Genomic DNA, 25,536 nt, shown 5'->3' on the forward strand with positions numbered 1-25,536 from the left:
TTGAAGTGTTTTTTATATCGAGAATCTTAATCACCTCATAGCTGTGCTCATACGAGGTACTACGAGAAATGGTGGGTAACCTGTGTACCGCACAAATATTCATAGAAATCTCATGAATCGTATACTGTGGTCAGTTTCGATCGAGACTTACCAACGAGGTGTGCCAAGGAAAATAATTGGTTGTCTAAAACTGTACTAGATCCACAAAACAAAATGCGCCACCATTCTTCAACCCACCCATCCAAGTTCCACAACTTATTTTTTATGTATATCCATTTCTAGAGAACTGAACTGCCAAAATGGTGGTTAAATAGAGTAAAATAAGTAAAAAAATGTGAATCAATTTTTCTCGATGACGATAATCGGATTTTTTGTAGGAGAAGCAATGCTTGTGACATAAAGCCAAGAAAAAAAAAATATTTTTTTTTATCATACAAGAAACAGAAGTCTCAAAAAAAAAATAACGTCAAATATGGTTCAAGATGGTCGCATTATATTTTTTTATGTTTTTGATTTTATGACAGCGATATGAGTTTAATTTTCATTCTTTTTTGGATTCTATTTTGAATAAATTTCAGATTTTTTGTTCCTTAAACGACCCAATTTATGGGATGTGCTTGAAAATGGAGTTTTCAACACCTTAGTAGACAATTCTGTCACCGAATTTTAATTTATTTCCATTATGAAAATATGATTAATTGCAAAAAATTTGTAATCTGACATAAATCCGACTCCATCCACAAAAGATTTAATTGTCTGTGGAAGAAGCAAAATCTGTAAAAATCATTAATATTCCACTCTACGAATAGCTATTTAGGACTCGAAAAGAAATTTTTTGTTTTAATTTCAATTTCTGATAAGAGAATCAATTATATCTCTCACCCGAGCGCGCGGTTCTACAAAACATTAAATTAATCGTAAAACTCATAATTTCAAATGACACAAAAATAAATTACTTTATCATGAAATGAATACAAATGAACTTTTTAAAATATAATCTTTATCATATACTTCTTTCATTCATTCCTTTTTCATATTTATTAATAAGAATAAGAAGAGTGTACTCAACAGGGGTAGACCTAGGGGTGTGATTTAATTGGTTTTTGCTCTTTCTGTCATCTTAGAATACGGCAAGTATGATGGATGGCTTACATATTCATAGTTAGAGCTGTAAACACGTATAAAGTTCAATTTACGAGACACTAGATTTAAAATTGGTTTGTCTAGTTGAGTTCAACTTATCTGTGTGAGTTTTAATGTGTCGGAGTTCATATGTATCTTTAAAAATTTGTCAAAATCATATTAAACATAAACTTCACAGCTTCAGATGCTACCAAAGAAGACAATTGACATTTAAAGACAATTGAGGCTTATCCCACAAATCTTAAGCTTCGCTCCTGGTAGTCTGTTGTTCACCCTAGTTAGGATAATTGCTCTTGATTTATCAGGAAACACCCAAATTCTATATGAAGTTACAGGAAATCGACATCCTAAATTAATAATGACTCTCTTGATCTACTCAGAACTGTATAGAGTTCAAAATTTTGTAAGTTTTGCGTGTCCGAAGAGCAATAAATTTGAGTATGAGTGCATTAGATCCATAAAGTAATGTCAATCATTTTATGATGCCTTTAAGTACGTTCTCAAGAAAGTGATGCTATAAGGTTCCAACCAAGTCAAAATTCATCTTATTATGGAAATTTTAGATCAATTTGTATGAATTTGTTAAAATTCTCATAAAAGCTTAGGGGACTTAGTTCAATAATTAAGTAAAACTTTTACAAAGTGTAGATTTTTGAGCAGAGGAAGATTTCGGCATGGATGGAAATTATGTTTCAGAAGTGGACAAGGTCAAAAACCGTCAGTCTAGCTTAGTTCATATTTTGTCGAAATTAATTCGAACCCAGAGTCACTCCAGCCTGAGGACAATAATTTCCAACTTTTTAACTCATTGCCCCTTCTAAGCAACCTCAATCAATTCCTAACTCCTCCTCTGTCTCTTCCAGTACTCAACGAAAAAAGTTTTTTTTTTTACGAGAGTGTGTCACTCATAAAGAAAAATACCGCAAGAAACATCGCGGTTAATAAATTTTCATTTCTTTTCATGGGAGAGATATGCAAAAGAAGAATTATTAGGGAAGAAACGACTTTTTCGTGATTGTTCTGTACGAAAATGGTGAAAAAATTTCATGCAAAATAAAATACGTAACTTGCTCTAACTTAATTTTCACATCACATTGGGGGAGCTTTTGTCTCTCACATTTTCATCTTCATCGTATCTAATTTGTTCATTTTGGAGATAAATTTAAGGAACTCCTTATATTTTTGTGAAATATGAACTCATTGTTGGATTACATAATTAATTATTAATGACTTGTTCGTGCATGACTAAGATGATATGTGATTAACTGATATTAAGAGAGTTTGAAGCGTAAAACTTATCTTTTTAATTAGGGAGCTATTAAGATGATGTATAATCAGGTTTGATGTCATTATTTTGAAGTTAATTGAGATGATAAGAAGTTTGGCTTGGTGAAACTTTGTAGGAATTTTAATGAAATTTGGATATTCTAGTAACGCAAACTAGCAATTGGGTTACATCAATAAACCTGTCAAAACTAGCTGCGTACCAAGGATTTGAGGAATCCATAGCCTAATTCAAGCCCTCCCCTCCCTTATCTTATCCATTAAATGCGCATCCTTAACAAAAAACTTTCGCAAAGATTATTACATCGCACATATTATACAAAAGACTTGAAAAAGTAATTAAAAATTCTACTAAAATTCAAAAAGTTTTATTACATGATATAACTCTTTTATGTAACGATTTTATGCTCTTTTTGTTCTTATGAAACTTAAAATCTTAAGAATCTAGTAAAGAAAGATTGTTGAAAATGTGAATATTCATGGCATATTCACGCCGTGTTCCTAACAGGCATGTTGGTTGCTTTTAAATAACGAAATGGTATTTCGGTACCAAAAAAGCATGCTGTTTGTCTGTAAGATAATGTAATTTGTGACACAGTATTGCTACATTGATAATATTGTTTTGGGTCAATTGAAAAGCTTTGAGTGCACGTTTGGAAAATAACCGAGCGCTATAAATAACTTATTTTAACTATTCTTTCCCCACCTTAACTCTCATGATATAAAATTTGACCTCCTTACTTAAATGGTACCAACGTCTTAATTGTTACGTTATTTCCAAACATGTCCCTGATACAAAAAATCTTGAATATTTCAAAATTACCCACTAAAAACTGCAGCATATGACAATGTCAAGGCAATACAAATATTTGATTGACAATTGCTCTCAATGGGATTTTACAAACAATAAAAAACAAATTGATTGGAAAGTCCAAAGCAAAAATCCTTATCAGACAGTACATTTGAGTATAAAAGACAGCTACTTTATGCCTTTAATCATTCATTGTTGTGAATACTTTTGAATTGATCAATCCTCTTAGAACAAATCAGACAAAAAATGATAAGACAATTATTTTTGGCTCTTGCCTGTGTGGTTGCATGTAAGTATTAATTCTGAATTCTGTTTAAAAGCCCTAGCGGCACAAGTGTATCATGGCAGCCAGATGGTACTCAAATGGCGTGTACGTGGTAATTTTAAGAATGTCATATGGCAGCCACTTGACTGTCATGGATAAATTGTGCCGATCGTGCAATAGAACACTATGTCGTATTGAGATTGACTCAAAGGTGATTTAATGACACCATGACAGCTTCTTTTGAGCATATTAATGACAACAAATAGTAAGATTTGATTGAAGCAGCTTTAAAATGTCATTTAATCCAAAATCCTTCATATTTAGGTTCACAAGCATGCACAATAAACTTCGGTCCAATGAAGAAAACTGAACCAATTTTCCTGTACAGCACCAACAATAACATCAACAGCTTCATGATTCCAAATGGAAATTCAATGACATTGCCATCAGGAACTCAATTTCTTATCGACTGCGGTGAAGGTCGTAGGTTCAACAATCCTAATCTAAATACTCAGCAGTTACAAGTAAGTTGTCAAAATAATGCATTCATGATTGGGAACCAAGCATATCAGAGTGTAGATAATTTTGAATGTAAAGATACTGGAAATTCTCCAGTAGTTAGAATACAGAAGACCCAAAGTATCTGCGGTGATGATGGATTAATCTACAATGTTGGATTTCATGTCCAAAATGGAAATTCTCAAAACTTCATTCAAGTCCTGCAATCCTGTTTTGATGAGCAATCGAAGTCAGTCTTTTACGTCAAGAGCAACATTTTTGGTCAAGTTGATCGTTCAGGTTCTCCAGACTTTTCAATCAATAATGGAGTGTGGACCGATGGAAAAGCAGTTCCATCAAACTTCTTCGAAGTCAAAAGTGTCAAATCAGCATTTTCAACTAACCAGTTCCACAGAGGTCACTATGCACCTAATGCTGACTATCCATTTGCTCAGCATCGTCGTGCTACTTTCCAATATTTCAATATGGGTCCAATGGAAGCAAGATTCAATGGACAAGATTGGGGTAAATTAGAGTCTTATGTTCGTAAATTAGTCAAGCATCATGGACAGACAGCAACTGTATTTACTGGTGGATTTGTCTACAACAGTCAGTCAGCATTAGCTTCCAAAAATCGACCAATCAACATTCTGAATCAAAATCCTGAAGGAAATAAGGTTATGATGCCTGGAAATCAAGTCAAAACTATTCTCGTTCCTGATTTGTTTTGGAAGGTTATCAATATTGGGAATAATGGAGTCGCTATATTCATGTTTAATGATGCAACTATTACGCAACAGAACTTCTGTCAAAATTTATGTCAAAAGTATTTTTGTTGTAATGTCAATGAATTTATTGCTGGAACTGACGGGATCAAAGGCCATTTCAACTGGCCCCAAGAAGCTTATGCTGGTCAGAACTTGGGATTGATTCCTGAGTAAGGTTGTAGATGTCAATATTATGTTACTTACTTACTTAGTTTTGGCTGGTCGTATAGATCAGTTGTGATTCATGACGTCCCTTAGATGTCTTCTGATTATTCCAAGCTTCCGATTAGGAATTACCGGATTTTTTTAATTTAATAAAATTAATTTGAGAATTAAGAAAATATTTTTGAGCATTTTCAATTCAGTTCTTTTAGTTCTAATAGGGACATAATTATACGTAATATAGCACATTTTCAAGGATAGCATGATAGCATGACACACCATTATGTTGCCGACGCGAAACTGCCCTGACCGTACCATGAAGGCTGATTTCGACCCTTTTTTACGTAAAAACTTATGGTTCGCCAAATAATGCTGCTCAGATTGATCTATCAAGACATATCCGTTGATTTTACTCCAGCAAAGCATCCCCGAGACTATAAGCCAACAAATGTTGCACCACAAAACGGTCTGAATACGAAAAATTCTACTCTCAGTTCCTTTTATGATTTATATGAGCTTACTGTTTAGCTGAGAATGTCTTCTACTAAATAGAGAATTTCACATCTTACCGACGCAATTTTATTGCCCAAAAAATGTTCTACTTACTTACTTCGCTGGTCGTATAGATCAAATGCGGTCTATCATAGACCTTACCATTCATAGACGTCTCCTAAAGCTGGCTCTATTATTAGCTTCCGTCTGCCAATTACCAATTCCAAATGTCATGCTATCTCTATCAGCAGCTTCTCTCCATGAATTCTTGAGCCTTCCTCGTCCTCTTTTGCCATCAACATAGTAATATCCAATCAAATTAAAAGATTAAATTTAACTCATTCAGACCACAATTCATTAGAATTAGCACCATGCCAATCAATCTTATTTCATCAGTTAATATGTCAAGTCAACAAGAAGTGCTTCCGTTTAATACAATTTTACAAAGTAACCGTGACAAAAAATCATTGTGACGACAATGCGACTCATCTCGTTATTTGTCACAGAGCTCTATAAATATTTTTCTGAGATTTTTTTATTTCATATTTTTCATCCCTTCTCGTATTTAAACATTTCATATTTCCCCCTTTTGTAAATTGTATGTGTATACATATATGGGAATATATAATATGTATCTTTTCACTTAAGCATATGAATATAAGCATTGAAAATGATCCAAAATATTTGCGACAAGTGACATGGGACCCTAATTCGTACAGTAGTGATGATGATGATGATCGGTCATAAATTTTTACGATGTGTATTTTATTTAACGCAATTTTAATTCAATTATCGGCTTTTTGCAATATAATCAGCAATGATATAAATATGAGTACGACTTTAATCTAATTTATAATATTACATATTTGAAACGCACTAAATGGGACTTTTTTTTATATTCCATAAATGGATTCCATTTGATGATATTAATATATTTTTTAATTTATTTAATTGAATGCTCGCACACAACTATTTTTTTTTTTTTGCATAAAGTTTTTCTCGCTTGTTTTTATAGTCTGACTGTGGTTCATCAGACAATATGGATAATTTTGGCGTTAAAATTGCCACAACTTCAATATGGTGTAATGTAAATGGAAAATTTATATATTTTTAGTAAAAATGAGCAATTTTTTTGTGTGTTTTGAGCATTTTTGTGTGTTTGGATCCAGTAAAGTGTTTGGCTAGGTGTTGGCTAGAAAGTTTTGCTTCTGGAACTGCTATATCTCATTTACAATGTCTAATAATTAAATTAAAGTCTTTTTTGATGTTTATTCTTCGAAATTTCAATGTTGACTTAGATGTAAACAAACTTAAAGGGCGTGAAACTAATTATGAATATTTAAATTTAATTTGACTGTTAGGAATCAAGGTGTGAAACTAATTATGAATATTTAAATTCTATTTGACCGTTGACAATCAACGTGTTAAGCCATTAATCTTAATAATGCTGCATATATTTGATCCATAAGACTTCCGCATGCAATTATAATCATAATCCTTAAGAAAATGCATATTATCACATATCATATGCATAATTCTGTACCGGAAAATGAGAAAATTTTCAATTATGCAAAATTTTACATTATTAAACTTTATCTTATTAAGTTTTCCATCACTATAAGCAATTCCTTACAGGACAAAATTCATCTTCCCTTTCGCACAACTGTCCATTTTCTCACAATTATCAAATATCCCGCAATAAATCTTCACACATTGAAAACCACAATACGAGGACCGATAATTAATTCCTTAAGTAAATCTTCAGTTTTTGTCACTTTATCTCGATCGACATTCATTATGCATTCAGTGTGAGCAAAAAACATGTGTGAAATTGAAGTAAATTTTCAGATTGAGTTATAATAGGAAAATCAGTATGGGCAACAGATGAGATTTGTAAGTATTTAGTTAAAGGGAGTTGGAAGTGGAAAATCTTTTCTACGTGTCGTGAATTTTTAAAGGCCTTTTTTTGCGGATGGATGAGATTTTTATTGAATTTTTATATCTCTTTAATGTTGTGATTTGTATCCATATGAAAATTTAATGGTACATTCTGGTTTCGTACTTGAAGGAGCTATATGTTGAGGACTTGCAGGACATGTACTGTCAATTTCAATATTCATTCCCGAGCGACACAAATGATATTCCATCCGCATGACTGTCATATCGCATCTACATGAGTGTCATGTGACATCAAAGTGGTTGTCATGTGGCATCAACACGGTTGTCATGTGACATCTACATGACTGTCATGTGACATCAACATGGCTGTCATGTGACATCAACATGGCTGTCATGTGACATCTACATGGCTGTCATGTGACATCAACATGGCTGTCATGTGACATCTACATGGCTGTCATGTGACATCAACATGGCTGTCATGTGACATCTACATGACTGTCATGTGACATCTATGTGACTGTCATGTGACATCAACATGTGTCATGTGACATCATATGGCATCTATGTGACTGTTATATGGCATGTCATGTGATCTGTCATCATGGACATGTATGTGACATGACTTATGGCATATATGTGATTGTCATGTGACATCTATGTGATATTCATATGGAACCTATGTGGTTGTCATGTGGCATCTATGTCTTTATAGCTCCATAGTGAAGTTTTCTTCATGTGTGTCGCTCAGGTAATTCAGTTTTTAACTAACTAAAAATCGATCAACTGCACTCAACATTGTCTGAAAACCATTTCAAGTACATCAATAATTACAACACAACATCCACAAATGGCAACAAAAATCCATTAGATAAACCAACACATATCTTTATTCAGTTAGAAAACATGCTTACGTCACACAATTTTTTTTTCTTCTCCAAATTGAATTGAAAGTGCAATTAATACTTGAGAAATAAAATTTATGCATCACCAAACGTACCCGATCGATGGAATAAATAAAATTTGAAAATGAACAGCACAAAAATAAGCGAATATAGACAACCAGTAAGCAATGTGATGACACAGCATAATTCTATTTTAATTTCTAGTGCGCTGGATGGATAGTCGCAAAAAAAAAAAAAATAAAAATTTTTGTCGCTGTTTCTTGAATCGTTCAATTTATCATGATTATTGGAATTAAATTATGATGATTTTGGCTGGGTACGGAATGAACTTTAAGGGAGGAACATGGGAATTGATAAATAAATTTATTTTTCACTTTGTTCCTGTAAATAATTTTAAATATTTTTAACTTCACACATTTTTTATTTAAAAATTGTACATCCTTAACATAATACCATACCTATGTGCTGTTTGTTAACCAAAGAAATAAATTCAAATTGACTGAAATTTATTCACATAAAGAAAGTTCATATGTAGATGTATAATGAAGTTATTTGAATATATCTTGGATACGGATAAGAAATCAAGGAAATATGAAATTCAAAATCAATGAAAGAACATTAGCATTGGTAATGATGTGGAATAAAGAAATAGCTCGATTTCTTTCAAAATTTTTACGTACGCGAAGACGTGAATGTTACTAAAATTGGTTGAATTATGTAGAAAGTTTAAAGTATTTTTTGGATTATTGGCTTCATTCACATCCGATTTAGTCTGAAATGAAGTCTTTTTGAGAGTTTGTGTTCAGTCTTTTTGAGTTCAGTCTCAATAAAATTTAAAAGATTATTACTTATTTACATACTTACTTCGCTGGATGTTCAGAATCTGAATCAGATCAATTGTAACGATGGCTTGCTACATGTTGCTAATGAACAGCATCCATTGATGACTTCCTTTCTACTTATTTACTTCACTAGAAACCATGTTTGTTGTGTTGAGAAGGTTACAACAAAGGCTTTCCATGACTCTGTAACTGGCTGTAGTCACTATGATTTGTACCAATTTAGATCCGTTTTCACTGTTACATCCTTTATTACTGTTCCGCCAAATGAGCTTTTGGAGCTCCTAGCAATTCCATTGTGGATTCCATCCAAGGACTTATATAACAAATTGTTTTTGTGTCCCAGCAATGAACATATTTATTACAATAATTTATATGCCCTTTCATAATCGTCCTTAAAGTCTCAGCATGTGTAGCTCTATCAATGTATTCAGTTAAATCACCAGATATCATTTGGACGTTTCCATATTGCAATCGGTTTAATTGAGACATGTCCATATTGACAACAGTTGATGAAGTTATAACTTGATTTTGATTATTGGAATCGAACTTGATAATCGAGTTCCAGATTCCTCTTTACTTAACCTTCCGGTAAGGTTTGCTTTGTTAAAGATTCGCCAGCAGTGAATATATTCAATTAAATTTATTATAGACATTACAAATCGACTTAAAATCCTCAACATTTCTGGAACCAAAACTTAAATATCAGATTTTGTAAACAGCTTAAATAAATTTGGCTTATGAACTATGGAACATAACTTCGAGATTTCTGACATGTTTACGAAATAAAATCTGAATTTTCTGTTCTCAGAAGACCTCCGCATATTGTTTCTCTGTACTGTTTATGCATAAACAGTACGGAGAAACAATATGTTTGTCTTCTGAGGCAGTTTTCAGATGTTAAAAAACAGAGAGAAATCTCGATATTTCTATTTCGTAAATTTCATGTCAAAATACTGAATTTAACTATATTTTAGACTGTGTTAACACGCAAGTTACAAAAAAAATATGCGGAGGGCAATCTTAAGACCAATTGAATCATAAATCACGAGATGATACACAAGTGAGAAGAGGGATGCTCAATTTGACCGATTTAAATATAGCCAAACATATTTAAGCTGTTTACAAATGTCTGATATTTAAGTTTGTTGTGCCAGGAATGTTGAGGATTTTTATGGATATTGAAGAGTTGGAGTGATTTTCACTATAAACCGTATGTAGGTCTATTGATTAGCTTACTTACTTAGTTCGTTGACCAAATAGATCCATTGTGATCCATGGCATTCCTCAGTTTGTGTCTGAAGCTTGCTTTATCCTGCAAATTAGGATTCTAGTATACAAACTGTATACTGTCTCTAGGGACAAGCTTTCTTCCAGAGTTCTTTTGCAGTCCTAGCTCTTTCACCATCTATAGTCAGATTTAAAGACCTTATCTAAGACCTCCTCCTCTCTTGAGTCGAAAAATGACTCTATGGATCACCTTCCCAAAGGCTCAAATTGCATGTTCATCTGTATCAGTCGTATTCCATGACTCTAAGCCATATAACACACAACTGAGTGGATTAGTGGTATTTACATGGTTAATTTGGTATGTCTTGAGTCCATCCTTATCGATAGTAGGTGCCTAACTGAATATGTATGCACTTTGGGCTGTCAACATCCTCCGCCTGATCTCCAGTGTTGTGTATAATAACTAATAACCCCTTTAGATTTATTTAATATCATTTTATTATTATTCCTTTTTCGATCAAATCAATAAAACCTTTTACATAAAAATATAATAAATTCTTTTTAAGATAAATGCATCCGTTCCTTTAAAAGGCACAATTTGTAATAAAAATTGGAAAAAACCTTTTTTCTTTTCAGATAAAAATTTTGAACTATTTAAGATTTGAAGTTTTTGAGAGGGTATTGCTCCTTGTGACTAGCAACATGATCCTCCATTTCCTTCAGTTGCTTTCTCAAATTCAATGGGAGATCATCATAGACATCATAAAACATTTCACGCCAATCAGGCTTTTGTTTCTTTTCGGAAACTTGATTTTGAGCCATAATTTGCTTACGGATGGACTTGACAAACTCATTTTCTTCGTCTTCATTGAACCAGCCTTTTTTGAGCATGTAATTCTTGAGTTTATTAATTGGATTCTCGACTGTGTTCCAGATTTCCAATTCCTCAGTTGGTCTATATGCTGAACTGTCGTCCGATGTTGAATGATGACCTAAACGATACTGCATTGATTCCAAAATAATTGGCTTATTATTTTTCAGACAATATTCTCTAGCCAACTTAGTTCCATTATGGACAGCAAGCATGTCAGTTCCGTCAACTCTAAGAACAGCCATTCCATAACCAGTTCCTCTACTGGCAATTCCATCACCTCTGTATTGCTCTCGTACTGGAGTCGAGATAGCATATCCATTATTACGGACAAAGAAGATTACTGGACATTCCAATGTGGCTGCAAAATTCAATGCAGCATGGAAATCTCCTTCACTGGCAGCACCGTCACCAAAGTAAACAACAACAACACGATCATTGTTTGGTTTTCTCTTGAGGACATAAGCACTGCCAACAGCTTGAGGAATTTGTGTAGCTAAAGTACTTGAAATAGTCACGAAATTCAATTTCTTGCTTCCATAATGACATGGCATTTGCTTTCCACGTCCTTCATCATCACAATTGCCATAAAGTTGATCAATAAACTGTGACAATGTCCATCCACGCCATAAAAGTACACCGGCTTCTCTGTATTGAGCCCATACTAAGTCCTCATTTGATAATGCACTTGCTGATCCAATATGTGAAGCTTCCTCCCCGAAATTCGTCATGTAGAAGGAAATTCGTCCTTGACGTTGACTCTCGTACATGATTTTATCCAAGGCATTGATTGTGACCATGTCACGGAAGCATTTTTGTACAGTTTCTTTACTTAAGTTTGGATCTTGTGAGCTGTCCAGAACATTACCTTCGGCATCCATAACTCTATAAACTGGAATTGGTGCATAGTCTTCTGGCGTGATAAGAGCCGGTTTATTGACAAATTGAGTTGCTCGAATGCCTGCATATAATGGATCACATCCAGAATTTCCTTGCTCTGAACTTGCCACCGATGTACAGAACTATGAATGCATGAGAATTTTATTATTTTGATTTTTTTACATAATTATACCTTGATTCTTACTCTTGCTGGCGTGATTCTTATGCGACGCAACGCTGTACTTAAACTTCTGCTTAGCATTGCTAATAAAATAATGTTAAACACAATAAAACTTAACAAAAATAGAATTAAAAATTCGAGCAAATCTCTTATCAAGCAGCTGACATAAACGTACGTAAACTGTTATAATCGATCAGTTTTACGTAGACATTTGAAATTATATCAACTGCTGACGTTTTTCGGTATGAATAGAGAATATTTTAGGTGATTAAAATAATATTTACTAGAAAGTGTATAGAATGTTCATGACATTAGGGGTCAAGAATTATTTATTAGGAATTTGGAATAAAGTGGATCATGATTTGTGGGAATATTCACACCATACTTTACATGAATTGTTCTATATTGAGAAAATTGTTATAATTTAACACAATTTAACATAGTCATAGTTTCAATTAAAAAGTAATTTATTATTCATTTAAGGGAACATTCGAAAATTACGTCACGTTTAGGAGGAGGCTGGGCGGTTTATAAATTTGGTCATGAACCAGTTATCATTATGTTAAAGCATTACCTTGAGGGGGGAAGAGTTAAAATCTACTTTTGGGGTTACGAATTTCGAACGGTTCCCTAATGAATGTACTGAATAGACATTTCCATAATGAATTGTTGATGGCATACTGGCCTATGACACACAGGTATTGCCCAATATTCAAAATATTCACGAGGGAAATACTTGAGATAATTTACAGTTAATAATTAGACTTACGAACGTGGATGGAGTGGATGGAAAATTACAATTTTGTTACAAAGCGTTATGATTAGACGAATGTTGAATTGTCTCCTCTATACTGTTATACAATACTGTCTATATTAGTGTAGTGTGAATAGCATAGTCGGAATCGATCGAATGTGAATAACTGGTCAAAAAGACTGCTTTCAGGTATCGTAATGATAATTTTTACCATGAAAGCATGTCTTTATCTGTGACTCTGGCTTAATTCGGACAAAGTGTTGAATTTTAGGATCTAACACTTATAATGTCTAGACATACTGATTTTTTGAGGACTTAGATTCTCACTTATTCCAAATCTGCTCTTCTAAATATTGTCAAAAAGACAAACTCTAAAATTGATTCTTCAATTCTGCTAATCACTTATCGTATAAATCTCTTTCAACAGTTATCCCCTACCAAAGTATTCCTCCTTAATATCCCATAGTTTGTCATAACTATAAATTAAATAGAATAAAATGTCAAAATTATACAAAAAATGATCGTTTTATGGTTGAGAATTTATTATGTTATCACAATAAGTGCTAAATTATTTGATACTAATACTAATAGGATACACGTGACACCAAGCATAGTTTAATTCAGATAAATGCATCCAAAAAATTCCATGGCTCATAAATAAAGAAGGTTCTTAGTAAAAAGATTGTTCCTGTTTTTGCTTTTGTCGATTAGACGATTAAGTCACATTTAATTCCATTTTACAATTGCAGTGGCTGTCTAGTTCCATATCCAGCATACCAGATAATTAAATGAAATGAGGTTGAAACAAGATTGACTATTAAAAATCTTAAAAAAAATAAATGCGGCACTAGATAATAAAAACCGCACGAGATCATAATATAATTTGCATATAAAACGGTTTCATTGTGTCATGTCACCTAGCAATCTTTACAGGGAGACAGAAAATAACAAAAAAAAAGGGGGAATGAAGGATGTTTTAAATAATATTAGCTCACAAATAGCTGCCGGAGATTGCTACTTGTTTTTTTTCAGTGACTTTATTGAGTTTTCAAAAAATTGCTTTTTTAAAATAAAGTTTTATGTAATTAGATTGGATATAAATGCTGTTAAAGTTGAAATTTTGTTATTGTGTACTGATTTTTTTCTGGATGAATGTTTACTGTGTTGTGGATCTGGGTCAGAGAAATGTGATGAATTGATCTCAGTTTTTTTGCAATTTGATGCGTTTATTTTTATGGATTTTTTATTAAAATTGTGATGATTATTTTTGAGCTGACAATGTATGAAGTGAATGAGTTCGTAATAAAGTAGGAAATGCTCAGTGACGAGTTATGTTGAGTTTGGTCATTCATCCGTCGGGGTATGAAGTCATCTTCATTTGCATGAATACTTTTATATCTAAATTTTGGGATATTCACTCATTGTTGATATTGTAAACGAATCAGAGGCAGATTTGAGCCTTTATATGGTCATTGTAGTCACTTGGTAGCCACTTTAGTCTACTAGAGGAACAGACAGCTTAGGTGACAAATGATAAAGATGTCAAAATGTGACAAAATTGATGAAAATGACAAAAGTTAAGCACCCTGGTTTTCACTTCGAGTTGTCCACAAATGAAGAAGTCTTCAAGAGAGCTCTTTATACCATTGAACGAATACTTAACCAAAATAGGCTTTGATTTTGTTCTATTTTATGAAGCTCTTTATCCATAGAATTAATAATCATATTTGCCAAGAACCTGCTCCAGGCTGATTTGATTTTGGACAAGGGCCGGATTTCATCAAATCTAGTCAAGTTCTGAAAAAATCGTTGGTCTGGTACTGGATATTCAGTCATTTCTATGCCGTGTGCCTGCCGGGAAGTCTTTATGTAACTTAGGCAGATTAGGTTTCAGGCAAGACTAAGACCATCGTGTGTCAAAATTGGCAGGTTTTAATTTTGAAAAATTGAGAAATCATGAAAAATGGACAAGAAGCCCTAGAAACGTCTCTGGATATGTCTCTGATCTGTTTCTTGGTTTAAGTCTCATATGATAACATTTTATCGCAATATCTCATGTCCCAACAACGACTCGACCACCTTAAAAAACATTCAACTTTTAAAAAATTTCTAATAAATCTAAAATTCATTAACAAAGTGAAGGTCAACATAATCAGAAAATCAAAGCAGTAAATTATAATATCATCACGAGTGGACTAAGTAGAGACGATGAAAACGTAAATATGGAATATAATCAAGCTAAGTGGTCATATCATTCGATTCAACATTTTCATTGTGTTCATGTCATAAAATATTTTCAACTTCGATGATTTATTGCCATAGCAGAAAAAAAGCAGCAGTTAGGAATAACTCGATAGAAGACACAAAAGTTGATACAAACATAATAAGGGAGAAAATGTGACACATTTAATAAAGCTAATAAATATTAATAAGCGAAAATGATTTAATTTCAATAATTTTGTTTACTTACATGACGAAAAAAATATAAGAATTGTGGATAATGGTAAGGTAAAACAAAAGAGCGCATTTACATAAATAAGTAGTAATGAGACGTAAACAATTTTTTTTGTGGCTGTAATTAAGCGGCGATTCTTTCTTTTGTGATTTATACAGGGATTTATGTGAATGAATAGAACTTAATGAAAAGCTCCTAATTAGGAATCAAAATTGATAAAAAAAATTCTAATAAAAATTAATATGAAAGGATAAGACGCGGTTTAACTATTTTGACACGCAAAAAAACGAACTTTTAGACTCTTTTGTTTAATCAGGATAACAATTCAACATTACTAGATTACTTAATTTCTATGTGCATGCAGATAGTAAGTTGCTCTGACCTAACAGTGATTGCGGATTTCGTTTAATTTTTAAGGCAATAATGTGGTTTGTCGCATTGTGTCAGTTGAGACCAACTATCCAACATTCTTAGTCCATTGACAAACTGAGATGACAAATTCTCGAGACCGAGACCGAAGATCTACTATAGTTTACTACTCGGGAAGTCTCGGTCTCAGCATCGGGAACCTTTAGTGGATATGGCACTAAGTTGTTAAACGCAATATTAAGTTCTAAGCATGAAGTGAAAGTCAAACTTATGACAATCTTTAAATCAAAATTCTTCAGTTTGTTAGGAATTTTGCAGACAAAACTCCCCAATCTAATTTGGTTTCATTCACCTCTCAAAAATTTCTGGTCAGCCACTGGTTCAAATTTCATGGATTTTAGGCTTCATGTAGCATGCATGGTATTTCCACAAAGCAAAGATAGACACTTGGCGTCATACTTTGAGACAAAATCACGAAAATCAAAATTTGTCTTCTAGTAAAAAATTTAAAACTCTATTTCCAAAAAGCATGAAATGGATAATCCGAAATTGACGGATCAAAATTTAACCTTTTCAAAAAAAAAGTTGAGAGCTCAAAGCGTTACGTAAATTCCGAACGTCCCATACTTTCTATATTCCCAAAAATCTATAAATCAATAATTTCAAATCATATCAGAATTCTTATTACAGAAATTTGAGACATCGAGATAATAACTCACTTCACACGATATACAAGTGGCGCCATCTTCATAAACGAGTATAAACACAAAACAAGTAAATTTTAAAATTCCGTTGAATCACTTGATAATATGTTTACAAACAAGGTTGATAAAATTATCAAAAATATTTATCAAGGAAATTTTATTTCAAAATTTATAGTGCATAGTCGAAAACAACAAAGTAATGAAATCTTTTGGTATTTAAGCAATAGAGGAAGTTGATACATCATTCGCATAAGAAAGTCCATTTTATCCTGAATTAGATACATCAAAATCTTGTCAATCAGTCACAAAGAAATGCAATTTATAACAAAATTTGACACAATTTCTCTCAAACTTTATACTCAAAGATGAGTAAAGTAAATCTCACAAAAAAGTGATTATATTCCTACAACTGATAAGAATTCAATATAGTTCTGTTGTATCAGTCACACTCGGACCTCCATCGATTACACTCCATTAACTCCCAAGTGTCTTTATATTTCTATAATTATCAGTTATAAAGAATCAGTGAATAGCTATGGAAAGTGATAAGCGAGGACAATCAATTAAAGAATTAAATACAATTGATTTAGTTAAAAATGAAGAAAATGTTAAGAATATAAGTGCAAATAATACAGCCACAAGAGTAAGGCTGGATAGTCAATGTGAAAAAAAGAGCTTTTGCAGTAATGAAATGAAGAAAAATATTTCAATTTTCTGTAAGTAAATCTTAAAATATTGAAGCTCAATGCGATAATTCGAGCGTTCAAATAAGTTGATAATGCAAAATCTATAAAAGAAGCTATCATCACAAGTGACCTTAATAATTTTACAGGGAATATTTATTAAAAATAACAATTTACACATACACAGCGCCAGAGGTGTAGTTAGGGATTTTTTAAAAAATTTCTGTATTGATACCCAAATTCACGGCTATCTCCAAACTCACGGCCACCTCCAAACTCACGACCAACCCCAAACTCACGGTCATTCCCAAATTCACGACCATTCTCCAAACTCACGGCTATCCCCAAACTCACGGCCAACCCCAAACTCACGGCCACCCCCAAATTCACGGCCAACCCCAAACTCACGGCCAACCCCAAACTCACGGCCAACCCCAAACTCACGGCCAACCCCAAACTCACGACAATTCCCAAATTCACATTCCCAAACTCACGGCCACCCCCAAACTCACGGCCATCCCAAATTCACGGCGATTCCCAAACTCACGACCACCCTAAACTCATGGCCATCCCGAAATTCACGGCCACCCCCCAAACTCCCGACCAACCCCAAAATCTCGACCATCACCAAAATCACGGCCAACCCGAAACTCACGGCTCTCCCCAAAACTCACGACTCCCCCCAATACTCATCCCTTTACCCTTTTCCAATTACACCCCTGCACTATCACTCAATCTTCTAAGTAAACTCCACACGCGTATGACAATTAATGTGACTTAAAGTTTTTCATCATTAAAAATAAAAGAATTGAATTTCCTGCCTTTTTCTCAATAATTTCAATCTATTCTTACTTATCAAGGCATTATTGAACTCAAAGGTCACTGCGGCAGACAATTCGTGTCCAGATAAATTCTTGACTGTTTTGTCAGCTGTTTGAAGATGTGATGTTAGAAGTTTTTATGATTTTAGTGATTAGTTAGGTTTTGAAATGACGTCTTTTAATGGGTTGGGAGTTTAGGATGCATGGAGTTGAATGTTATTCATTTAAATTGCATTAGAGCTCAAAGTTGACTCGAATTTTGTGAGAAATCAAGTCAAGACGACTTTAATCGACATTTCTATATAAAATCCGAGTCTACTACGAGCTCTGATTTACAAAATAGTGTCACAAAGCTTACGATAATCAATTTTTTATTGCTTTCTTTTTTTGTGAACTCTGAAAATCTCACAGTGACTCTGTGCCATGAATATACTTACTTACTTTATTACTGTAACCATGTTTCTATTTGGTGCTTGACTCTGTAAATGTATTATCCCTCAATATATAACCATCATGAATATGTTTAATGGATCAGTCGATATCTACGCTGGACTAACGGATAAGGGACTGTCCAACCAACTCTCAGAAGGGAGAGGTTTACCTGATTTAAGCAATCTGGGAATTTTCAGAATTAAATTGTTCATATTAGAAAAACGGTCGTTATTCAGTCTGTGAACAGTCCCTAACACCATCTTGCTGTAGACCCTTAACTTACGTGGACCCATTGCCGCATTTAGACTTCGTCGAAAGCTGGATCTGTCTTTAAATAACTTCTGCAAGTTTCTAATTCCCAGCACTTTTGCATCGTTGCTCACACAGCAATCCCATGAGCTTTTTGGTCTACCTCGAGAGTAGACCCTTAGACAGCCGTCAAAACTGCAAGCCAAAAACTCATCTAACTTTCAACAATTATGATTCTGAGTATGAGATTCTAAGTCTATTACGTTTTAAAGCATACTCAATTAATCCCAACCCGAGACACCTGCACTCAGCAAAATTCTCAAATATTTACAAATTAGAATTAAAACATAGATTAATGACATAAATCTATCTGTCGGTTCTAGGTATAATGCACGTTTTTGAATGAATTTTTAAAAAACAATTTTGATAAGAAATTAATTGTGTAATTTTGATTGATAGCTACATATGAGTTGAAGTTGTGGAAAAATTTCTAAATGACACGAATCAATATGTGGGATTTTCAATTGTTGCTAGCTGATTAAGAGTCAGGATTAAGTTAAGTAGTTACTTACTTACTTCGGTGGTTATGCAAGTCAATTGTGATCCATGGGATCCTTCAGATGTTGCCTGGAACTGGCTAAATTATTTGCTTTTGCTTGATAATTTCCAGTACCAAATGCATCATTGTCTGTGTCCAGTTTCATTGTCTTCCTTGTGTGTGAACAGTTTGCTTCCAAGAAATTAAATGAATTAGTGACACCGAATAGCACAAATCGAATAATAGATCCAAAATCCGACTGCAAGCCGGCGCGACTCTGGCATGGTGCCGTATTTGAACCAAATCTAATATCAACTCAGAGAAGAAAAAGATTTAAATTTCTATTTTGAGACTTTTTGACACAAAAAATCTAATCTGCAATTTAAAAAACTTGAAAGCATTCAAATCTGTTTTGACTAGAAAAACCCAGAAACATGCCATAACATGTATTTTATAGAAGATACTCTAAAAATACTAACAAAAAACTGGAAAAACTGTTCAGAATTATAAATTTAGGATCATAAATTGTCAACTGGAAATTTTTATAGCTGTTTTGGGGAATTTGTGTGTCGTGGCACAAACATTTTGGAAAATGCGATGAACCGTATGCCGTGTGCGGTTTAGTTCGAGAGCTACCACTAAGGTGTGCCGTGTACTGTTTCGGTCAAGGTCTACTTCCAAGGTGTACCGCGAAAAATAAGAGGTTGCCCACCACTGATTTATAGCTTACAGAAATTTCAAGCACGTGCAAATGACCCTATTCAAGTTTTTTTTACTGAGGGTAGAACTAAAATGCTCAAAACCTGTTTTTGGGTATTTACTCCAAAATTATTCAAAATATCATGCAAATTTAGTGTTTATCAAATTTTAAAAGTCACCGTGACTTGCTTTTTACAGAAAATATGTGCCTTATTTTATTGTTATTCTTGGAATCTCCAAAATGTTTACAAATTCTTTGAAGCTCTTTGAAATATTTATTACAAAATACAAGAATTTACTATGGGATATCCCCTACTAAGTATCAATCCTACTCAATTTTAAAAGTTCAGAATCACTAAATTCTACATCCAAAAAAAATACTCATTAACACATCTTCTTATTCTTTTCAGTCATTCTTCTGTCGGTCCTAATCTTTCTGTTGTCATCAGCATGCTTTATCATAATCACATTTACAAACAGATTCAATGAAAAAATCGTAAATGTAAGTAATGACTAAGAATTTACTATTCTTATAAATAATCACCAAATATTTTCACAGCACTTAGTATTAAGAAATGGTAGTCAAGCTCTAGAGTGGTGGATAGACTCTCCTATAAAGCCACTCCTAAAAGTTCATCTGTTTAACTACACAAATATCGATGATGTCCTTGCAGGACGTGCAGAAAAAATCAAAGTTGTTGATGTTGGACCTTTCGTGTATGAGGAAACCTTACAGAGGACAAAGTTGAAGTACGAAGATGGAAATAAAATCACATTTTTTGTAAGTTTGACTAAAATATTAAGCACAATTCAGATAATTATTGGTCAGTGATGTCCAAACTGTGTGTTGCGACACAAAAAATGTCATGTCGTTTGGTCGTGACTTACCACCAAGGTGTCTGTTAGCAATAAAATGTTTGGACAACACTGTTCTAGGTCAGTGGTGAACAACCTTTGTGCCGCAGCATACTATTGCACCATCAAAATACCATGAACCGTATGTCGTGTGCGGATTTGGTCGTTTCTTACCACCAAAGTGTGCCGCGAATTACAAAAGGTTGCCATCACTGATTTAGACACTCAAGCATCAATTCTTATTGATCTGACCAAATACTCCAATTTCCTTACTCATCAACCTTCAATTCTCTAAATTTTAGGAAAACAGAACCCAAGAGTACAAACCAAACCTCACACCAAGTCACCTAAACGAAAATGACACCCTTGTCGTTCCAAATGTTCCATTGATCCTAGCCATAAATGCAGTATCAAAGGATCCAGGCAAGAAACTCCTCTTAAGAACTCTCATGTCTACAACAAGTCCAAACGAGTTCAACGTCAAAAAAGCCAGAGAATTCATTTGGGGCTACAGAGATGGTTTAGTCAGTGGAATTGCACTCAGTGTTAAAGACTTTTCAGAGGAAAAAGTTGGAATGATGGGTGGACGTAAAGGAGTTTCTGTCGATAACTTGACAATCTATACAGGAGAGGATTTATTGGAGAATTTTGGCAAGGTTTATGCAATGAATGGAGAAACAAATGTGACAATGTGGGACACAGATGAATGCAATGAGATTAAAGGAACTGGTGAGTATTTGAGTATTTTAGAGGGTTTTAAGCAGGGTTCGTCCAAAACTAGAGGCCTGCAGCCTTGGACGAACTGAAAGGTTCAGCCGAGAACTGCTGGCATGTGCATCTAAGATGTGGGAAACTCAGGCCAGCAGTTCTTGACCGAACCCTACTTTTAGGCACATTTGAGTTGAGGAAAAAGTCAATTTTGATGTATCAGAGCTATTAGGGCTTTAAGTTAGCATTCTGCCATACTTGTAGATACCCTCAACAGCTTAATGATAGGATCATGTAGCTACTAGTCACAGTGACACAGGTTCAAGTCGCATCCGCTTCAAAACATAGAAATCTTGTCCGCATCTGCTAATTATACATATTAAAGCTTATTAAATATCAACCTTAATGTCCACAAGCTCATCCCCAGCAATTACACTGTTGTTCCTTAATTGGACATTAACCTTACAACAACCAAGATTACTACTCTCTCATCTCAATATTTTGAATTTAACGAGTTCAATTACCGTATGTAAAATTTTAATCAAAAAAACAATTACGGCTTATCGACGTCTCTTCCGTAAATTGTACCACAATATGTGTAGCTTGCGTTATTGTTATTGTTATGTATGGTCTGATGTCGCGAAATCAGTGAAATGATTTCGTATGGTTTTTTTGAGAAATAAAAATGGAAGTGTGGTAATGTCTGTGTTTTGTCAGTCTGTTTGGCTTACTGTAAGTGTATTGCGCAAGCTTGTTTTGAGTAAGTGAGCGTAAAATAACAACTCGGAAGAAAATGTATGGGAAGAAATAAAAAATCATGAAAGGAAGTTCTTGTTTAGTAATATTAAATTATGGATGTAGATCATGTAATTTGTTTATGATTTGCAGAGTGGTCATTAGTATGATATTGGTGATCAATAAGCCGTAATGAAAATGTCAGAAAAATAAATTTAAGTGTTTTTGTAAGTCATTATTAAGTTTGAGATTTTCAAGAACCTCCACACAGTTTATAGAATGTCCAGATCTAAAACCCACAACATTTTATACTGTATTATTTACTTGACTGACACAAAGTTGACAAAGGAATTCATATGAGTCATAATAGATTGAAACTTCGTGTGACCAGGAGGGTATCCATGGAGGTGAGGAGAGGTTTGGTGATCAGTAGAGTTCGTGTAAGCATGCAGTCTTGAACAAATTAAAAGTAGTCGAGAACTGCAGACCTGAGCAACTAGAATGCAGGAAATGCTGGCTTGTGCCAGTGATCAGTGATCAGTCCCCGATCCCTCTTTTGGACATAATTTGATGGGATTGGGAGGCAAACTAGGGTTGATGACACCCGTCTAGTCCAAAAAATCATTTAAAGCACCTTTTCTCAAAATTTCAATCCGACTACACCACTGCTGGGCTTCCAAATGACTACCAACAACACTCTTGTATCACCCGGGACATTACAATTTCTGTACATTCCAATCTCATATTTCTAACATCTTTTAATGATCGCAAACATTATGCCCAAAACCTTTTATTAATTTTTTGTAAAAATCCAATTAAGCTCCAAGGCTTGAAGATTGTTGCTGTACAAAAATAGAAAAAAAAAAATATTTTTACCCCCCGGATGACCTACGTGGAATTTTATATGGCCATTAATTATATTAAATAGCAATAAAGCAGATGCTCAATGAAAAAGTTATAAGGACATCATAACGTTAATTAAGGCAGTAGTAACTTTCCTAGCACAGATTATTTGTGACCCCCAGTGATGTTGATGCGTTTGGGTCAGTGGTGGGCAACCTTTGTGACGCGGCACACTTAAACTTTTGGAAATGTCATGAACCATATGGAATATACGGTTTTGGTCGAAGCATCTCCTAAGGTGTGCCGCGAAAAATTAAAGGTTGCCCACCTCTGGCTGAGGTCTGTTTGTGAATCTTTTTCCTTTATTTGCGTCATCAAACGACATTTTAATGAGAACTTTTACAGTTGCTAATCACATTGAGGTTATCAGTGATTCGCTTGATATACTGGACACCTAAAATGCGATGTGGTGTTTCCTACAACTTAGCCTTCTGTATGTCTAAACAACCTCAATTTCACAGCTGATAATAGTTTTTGTTTTCTTTGTTTAAGATTAACATTGTAGCTTGATCTCCACACATACATACTCAATATTAACTTCTTATTCATACTTTCAGATGGAACTCAATTCTCACTTGAAGACCTGGCCAGTGAAAATAAACTTCAAATCTATCCAAAGTCAATATGCCGAACATTCAATATGGAGTATGAAAAGGAAGTGCAAGCACTTGATGAGATACCTGCAAAGCGTTACATTCCAGAGCCAAATCAATTTGGATCCAGCAAGACAAATCCAAACAACAAATGCTATTGCGATGCTGAAACTAATCCTAAATGTCCACCAGATGGTGTATTTGATGCTGAAAAATGTATGGGCGTTAGTCTGCTGATGTCATATCCACATTTCTATGAAGGAGATCCAATCCTCTTAGAACCATTTGAAGGTCTTGAACCAAAAGAAGAAGAGCATTTTACATTTGTGGACGTTCATCCACGTATGGCATTTCCAATCGGTGGATCATTCCGAATGCAGATTAATGCACGAGTCAACAAATTCTCATATGGAATTTGGAAACAGAGGACATTATACGATAATTTACCAAGTGACTTAATACTTCCATTATGTTGGTTTGAAATAACATCAGGTGCTGTTCCACAAGAACTATTGACAATGGTCACGACAACAACACATCAAGCTAATGAATTGTACTCAATTATACAATATGGATCAATAATTTGCATGTTTATATCCTTTATACTGACAATAATCACAACATTAATCTATTTTAAATTTATTGTGGGAGAATCTAATGGTAAAATGAAATGTCAAGATATGTTTTCAATGTTAAGCACTCATCCGACAAATTCACAAACACAAAATATATATCCAACGATCTCCGCTGTACAAAAGTAAAGAAATTAGTATGCCATAATTCCGCGTACCGTCATGTGGAAAATTGTATGTATATATACATCAACATCCAACGTAAGAAAGTAAAAGTGAACAACAGTAAAGCAACTGCGCTGCTTTACTTCTTCTTCTTTTTCTTATTTCGACGTTGATGAAAAAAAATATTGTTAAATAAAAGTAATGTGAGTTGAGTGTACTTTAATGTATATCCATAATAGTTGAAATTTAATGTTATTTTTTTGTATCAGTAGTTCAGTATGTAGAGTTTAAAGAACTTTATGGCGTATTTTCCTATAGGGATCACTTAACGTTCACATATTTCATTATAGCAGTGGAAGGCAGGCTATTTTGTGTCATGGCACACTTTGGTGGTCATATAGGACCCGAACACTGCATGAGGTCTATGGCATTTTCAAAAAAGCTCAGTAGTGTGCCGCGGAACACAGGATACCCACCACTGGATTGAATGGAATTACAGCACCCTCTCCCCCTCCCTCTCCCATCTTCGCCTGATCCTGGACTTAATATGTAAACAGCATCAAACTTAATGGGGTTTTTGGATCTTTGAATCAATTATGCAGCAAGTATGTTTGACCTCCAAGATGATAATTTGATCCATAAATCCAAATCAATAATTCTCCCCCCACAGTCCCCCCTAACTACATCACTGCTCCAAATACACAATTCAACTGTCAATTCCCCCTAACTCCATCACTGCTCCAAAATAATCAATGCTCTAAAAGAGTCTTAACCTCAAGCTACAGATCTTTAATTATTTTACGATCCATTAAAATAGATTTTGCTGGCAAAACAAAAGTAATAATAGAGCAAATACTTGCCAAATGGCAATGAAAGTTTCAAGTAAATTTCTAATTTTTTGTGGCTAAGCTAGTCAATGGCACGTGCAAATTTTTAAAGTATGATGATTTGCTGATATCAGTTGTTATTGAAAAGGTTAGTAGCCTTCTGATTCTAATCAGTGGCATATTCATGAAGTAGCTTGGAAGTAGTTTGCTCATTGGCATTGATTGTGATGGATATTTTGTGGCAATAA

General features: G+C 34.0%; 3 protein-coding genes and 2 long non-coding RNA genes across 5 annotated transcripts; 2 read left to right on the forward strand and 3 right to left on the reverse strand.

Annotated features, from left to right (window-relative positions):
• The first annotated feature begins 3,437 nt into the window (after positions 1-3,437).
• LOC139095369 (uncharacterized) lies at positions 3,438-5,111 on the forward strand. The gene is made up of 2 exons (XM_070646704.1): positions 3,438-3,527; positions 3,828-5,111. The coding sequence occupies exons 1-2, from the start codon at positions 3,485-3,487 to the stop codon at positions 4,940-4,942; spliced, it is 1,158 nt and encodes a 385-aa protein (XP_070502805.1). The 5' UTR covers positions 3,438-3,484; the 3' UTR covers positions 4,943-5,111.
• Positions 5,112-5,342: 231 nt separating this feature from the next.
• Positions 5,343-6,086, reverse strand: LOC139095492 (uncharacterized). The gene is made up of 3 exons (XR_011544874.1): positions 5,537-6,086; positions 5,452-5,474; positions 5,343-5,398 (listed from the first exon to the last, which is right to left on the reverse strand). It is a non-coding gene; the product is annotated as an uncharacterized lncRNA (long non-coding RNA).
• A 4,689-nt stretch (positions 6,087-10,775) lies between these two features.
• BckdhA (Branched chain keto acid dehydrogenase E1 subunit alpha) lies at positions 10,776-12,411 on the reverse strand. Its single transcript, XM_070646539.1, has 2 exons — positions 12,251-12,411; positions 10,776-12,188 (listed from the first exon to the last, which is right to left on the reverse strand). The coding sequence occupies exons 1-2, from the start codon at positions 12,305-12,307 to the stop codon at positions 10,950-10,952; spliced, it is 1,296 nt and encodes a 431-aa protein (XP_070502640.1). The 5' UTR covers positions 12,308-12,411; the 3' UTR covers positions 10,776-10,949.
• A 1,090-nt stretch (positions 12,412-13,501) lies between these two features.
• On the reverse strand, positions 13,502-19,529 carry LOC139095343 (uncharacterized). The gene is made up of 2 exons (XR_011544861.1): positions 19,266-19,529; positions 13,502-13,736 (listed from the first exon to the last, which is right to left on the reverse strand). It is a non-coding gene; the product is annotated as an uncharacterized lncRNA (long non-coding RNA).
• LOC139095339 (lysosome membrane protein 2-like) lies at positions 16,955-25,131 on the forward strand. The gene is made up of 5 exons (XM_070646673.1): positions 16,955-17,224; positions 20,341-20,432; positions 20,490-20,711; positions 21,088-21,514; positions 23,689-25,131. The coding sequence occupies exons 1-5, from the start codon at positions 17,044-17,046 to the stop codon at positions 24,483-24,485; spliced, it is 1,719 nt and encodes a 572-aa protein (XP_070502774.1). The 5' UTR covers positions 16,955-17,043; the 3' UTR covers positions 24,486-25,131.
• Positions 25,132-25,536: the final 405 nt, after the last annotated feature.

The sequence above is a fragment of the Chironomus tepperi genome, unplaced genomic scaffold (genome assembly GCF_022539635.2).
Source record: "Chironomus tepperi strain 1889 unplaced genomic scaffold, CSIRO-AGI_Ctep_v1 contig_364, whole genome shotgun sequence".
In the NCBI taxonomy this organism is placed as follows: Eukaryota; Metazoa; Arthropoda; class Insecta; order Diptera; family Chironomidae; genus Chironomus; species Chironomus tepperi.

Bases quoted from the DNA above. Each gene is read 5' to 3' on its own strand.
- LOC139095339 (XM_070646673.1), top strand. From the start codon at position 17,044: ATGGAAAGTGATAAGCGAGGACAATCAATTAAAGAATTAAATACAATT. The intron at 17,225-20,340 runs GTAAGTAAATCT...TATTCTTTTCAG, and splicing joins GAAAAATATTTCAATTTTCT to TCATTCTTCTGTCGGTCCTA. The intron at 20,712-21,087 runs GTAAGTTTGACT...TCTAAATTTTAG, and splicing joins GAAATAAAATCACATTTTTT to GAAAACAGAACCCAAGAGTA.
- BckdhA (XM_070646539.1), bottom strand. From the start codon at position 12,307: ATGCTAAGCAGAAGTTTAAGTACAGCGTTGCGTCGCATAAGAATCACG. The intron at 12,189-12,250 runs GTAAGAATCAAG...ATGCATTCATAG, and splicing joins TAAGAATCACGCCAGCAAGA to TTCTGTACATCGGTGGCAAG.
- LOC139095369 (XM_070646704.1), top strand. From the start codon at position 3,485: ATGATAAGACAATTATTTTTGGCTCTTGCCTGTGTGGTTGCAT. The intron at 3,528-3,827 runs GTAAGTATTAAT...CTTCATATTTAG, and splicing joins TCTTGCCTGTGTGGTTGCAT to GTTCACAAGCATGCACAATA.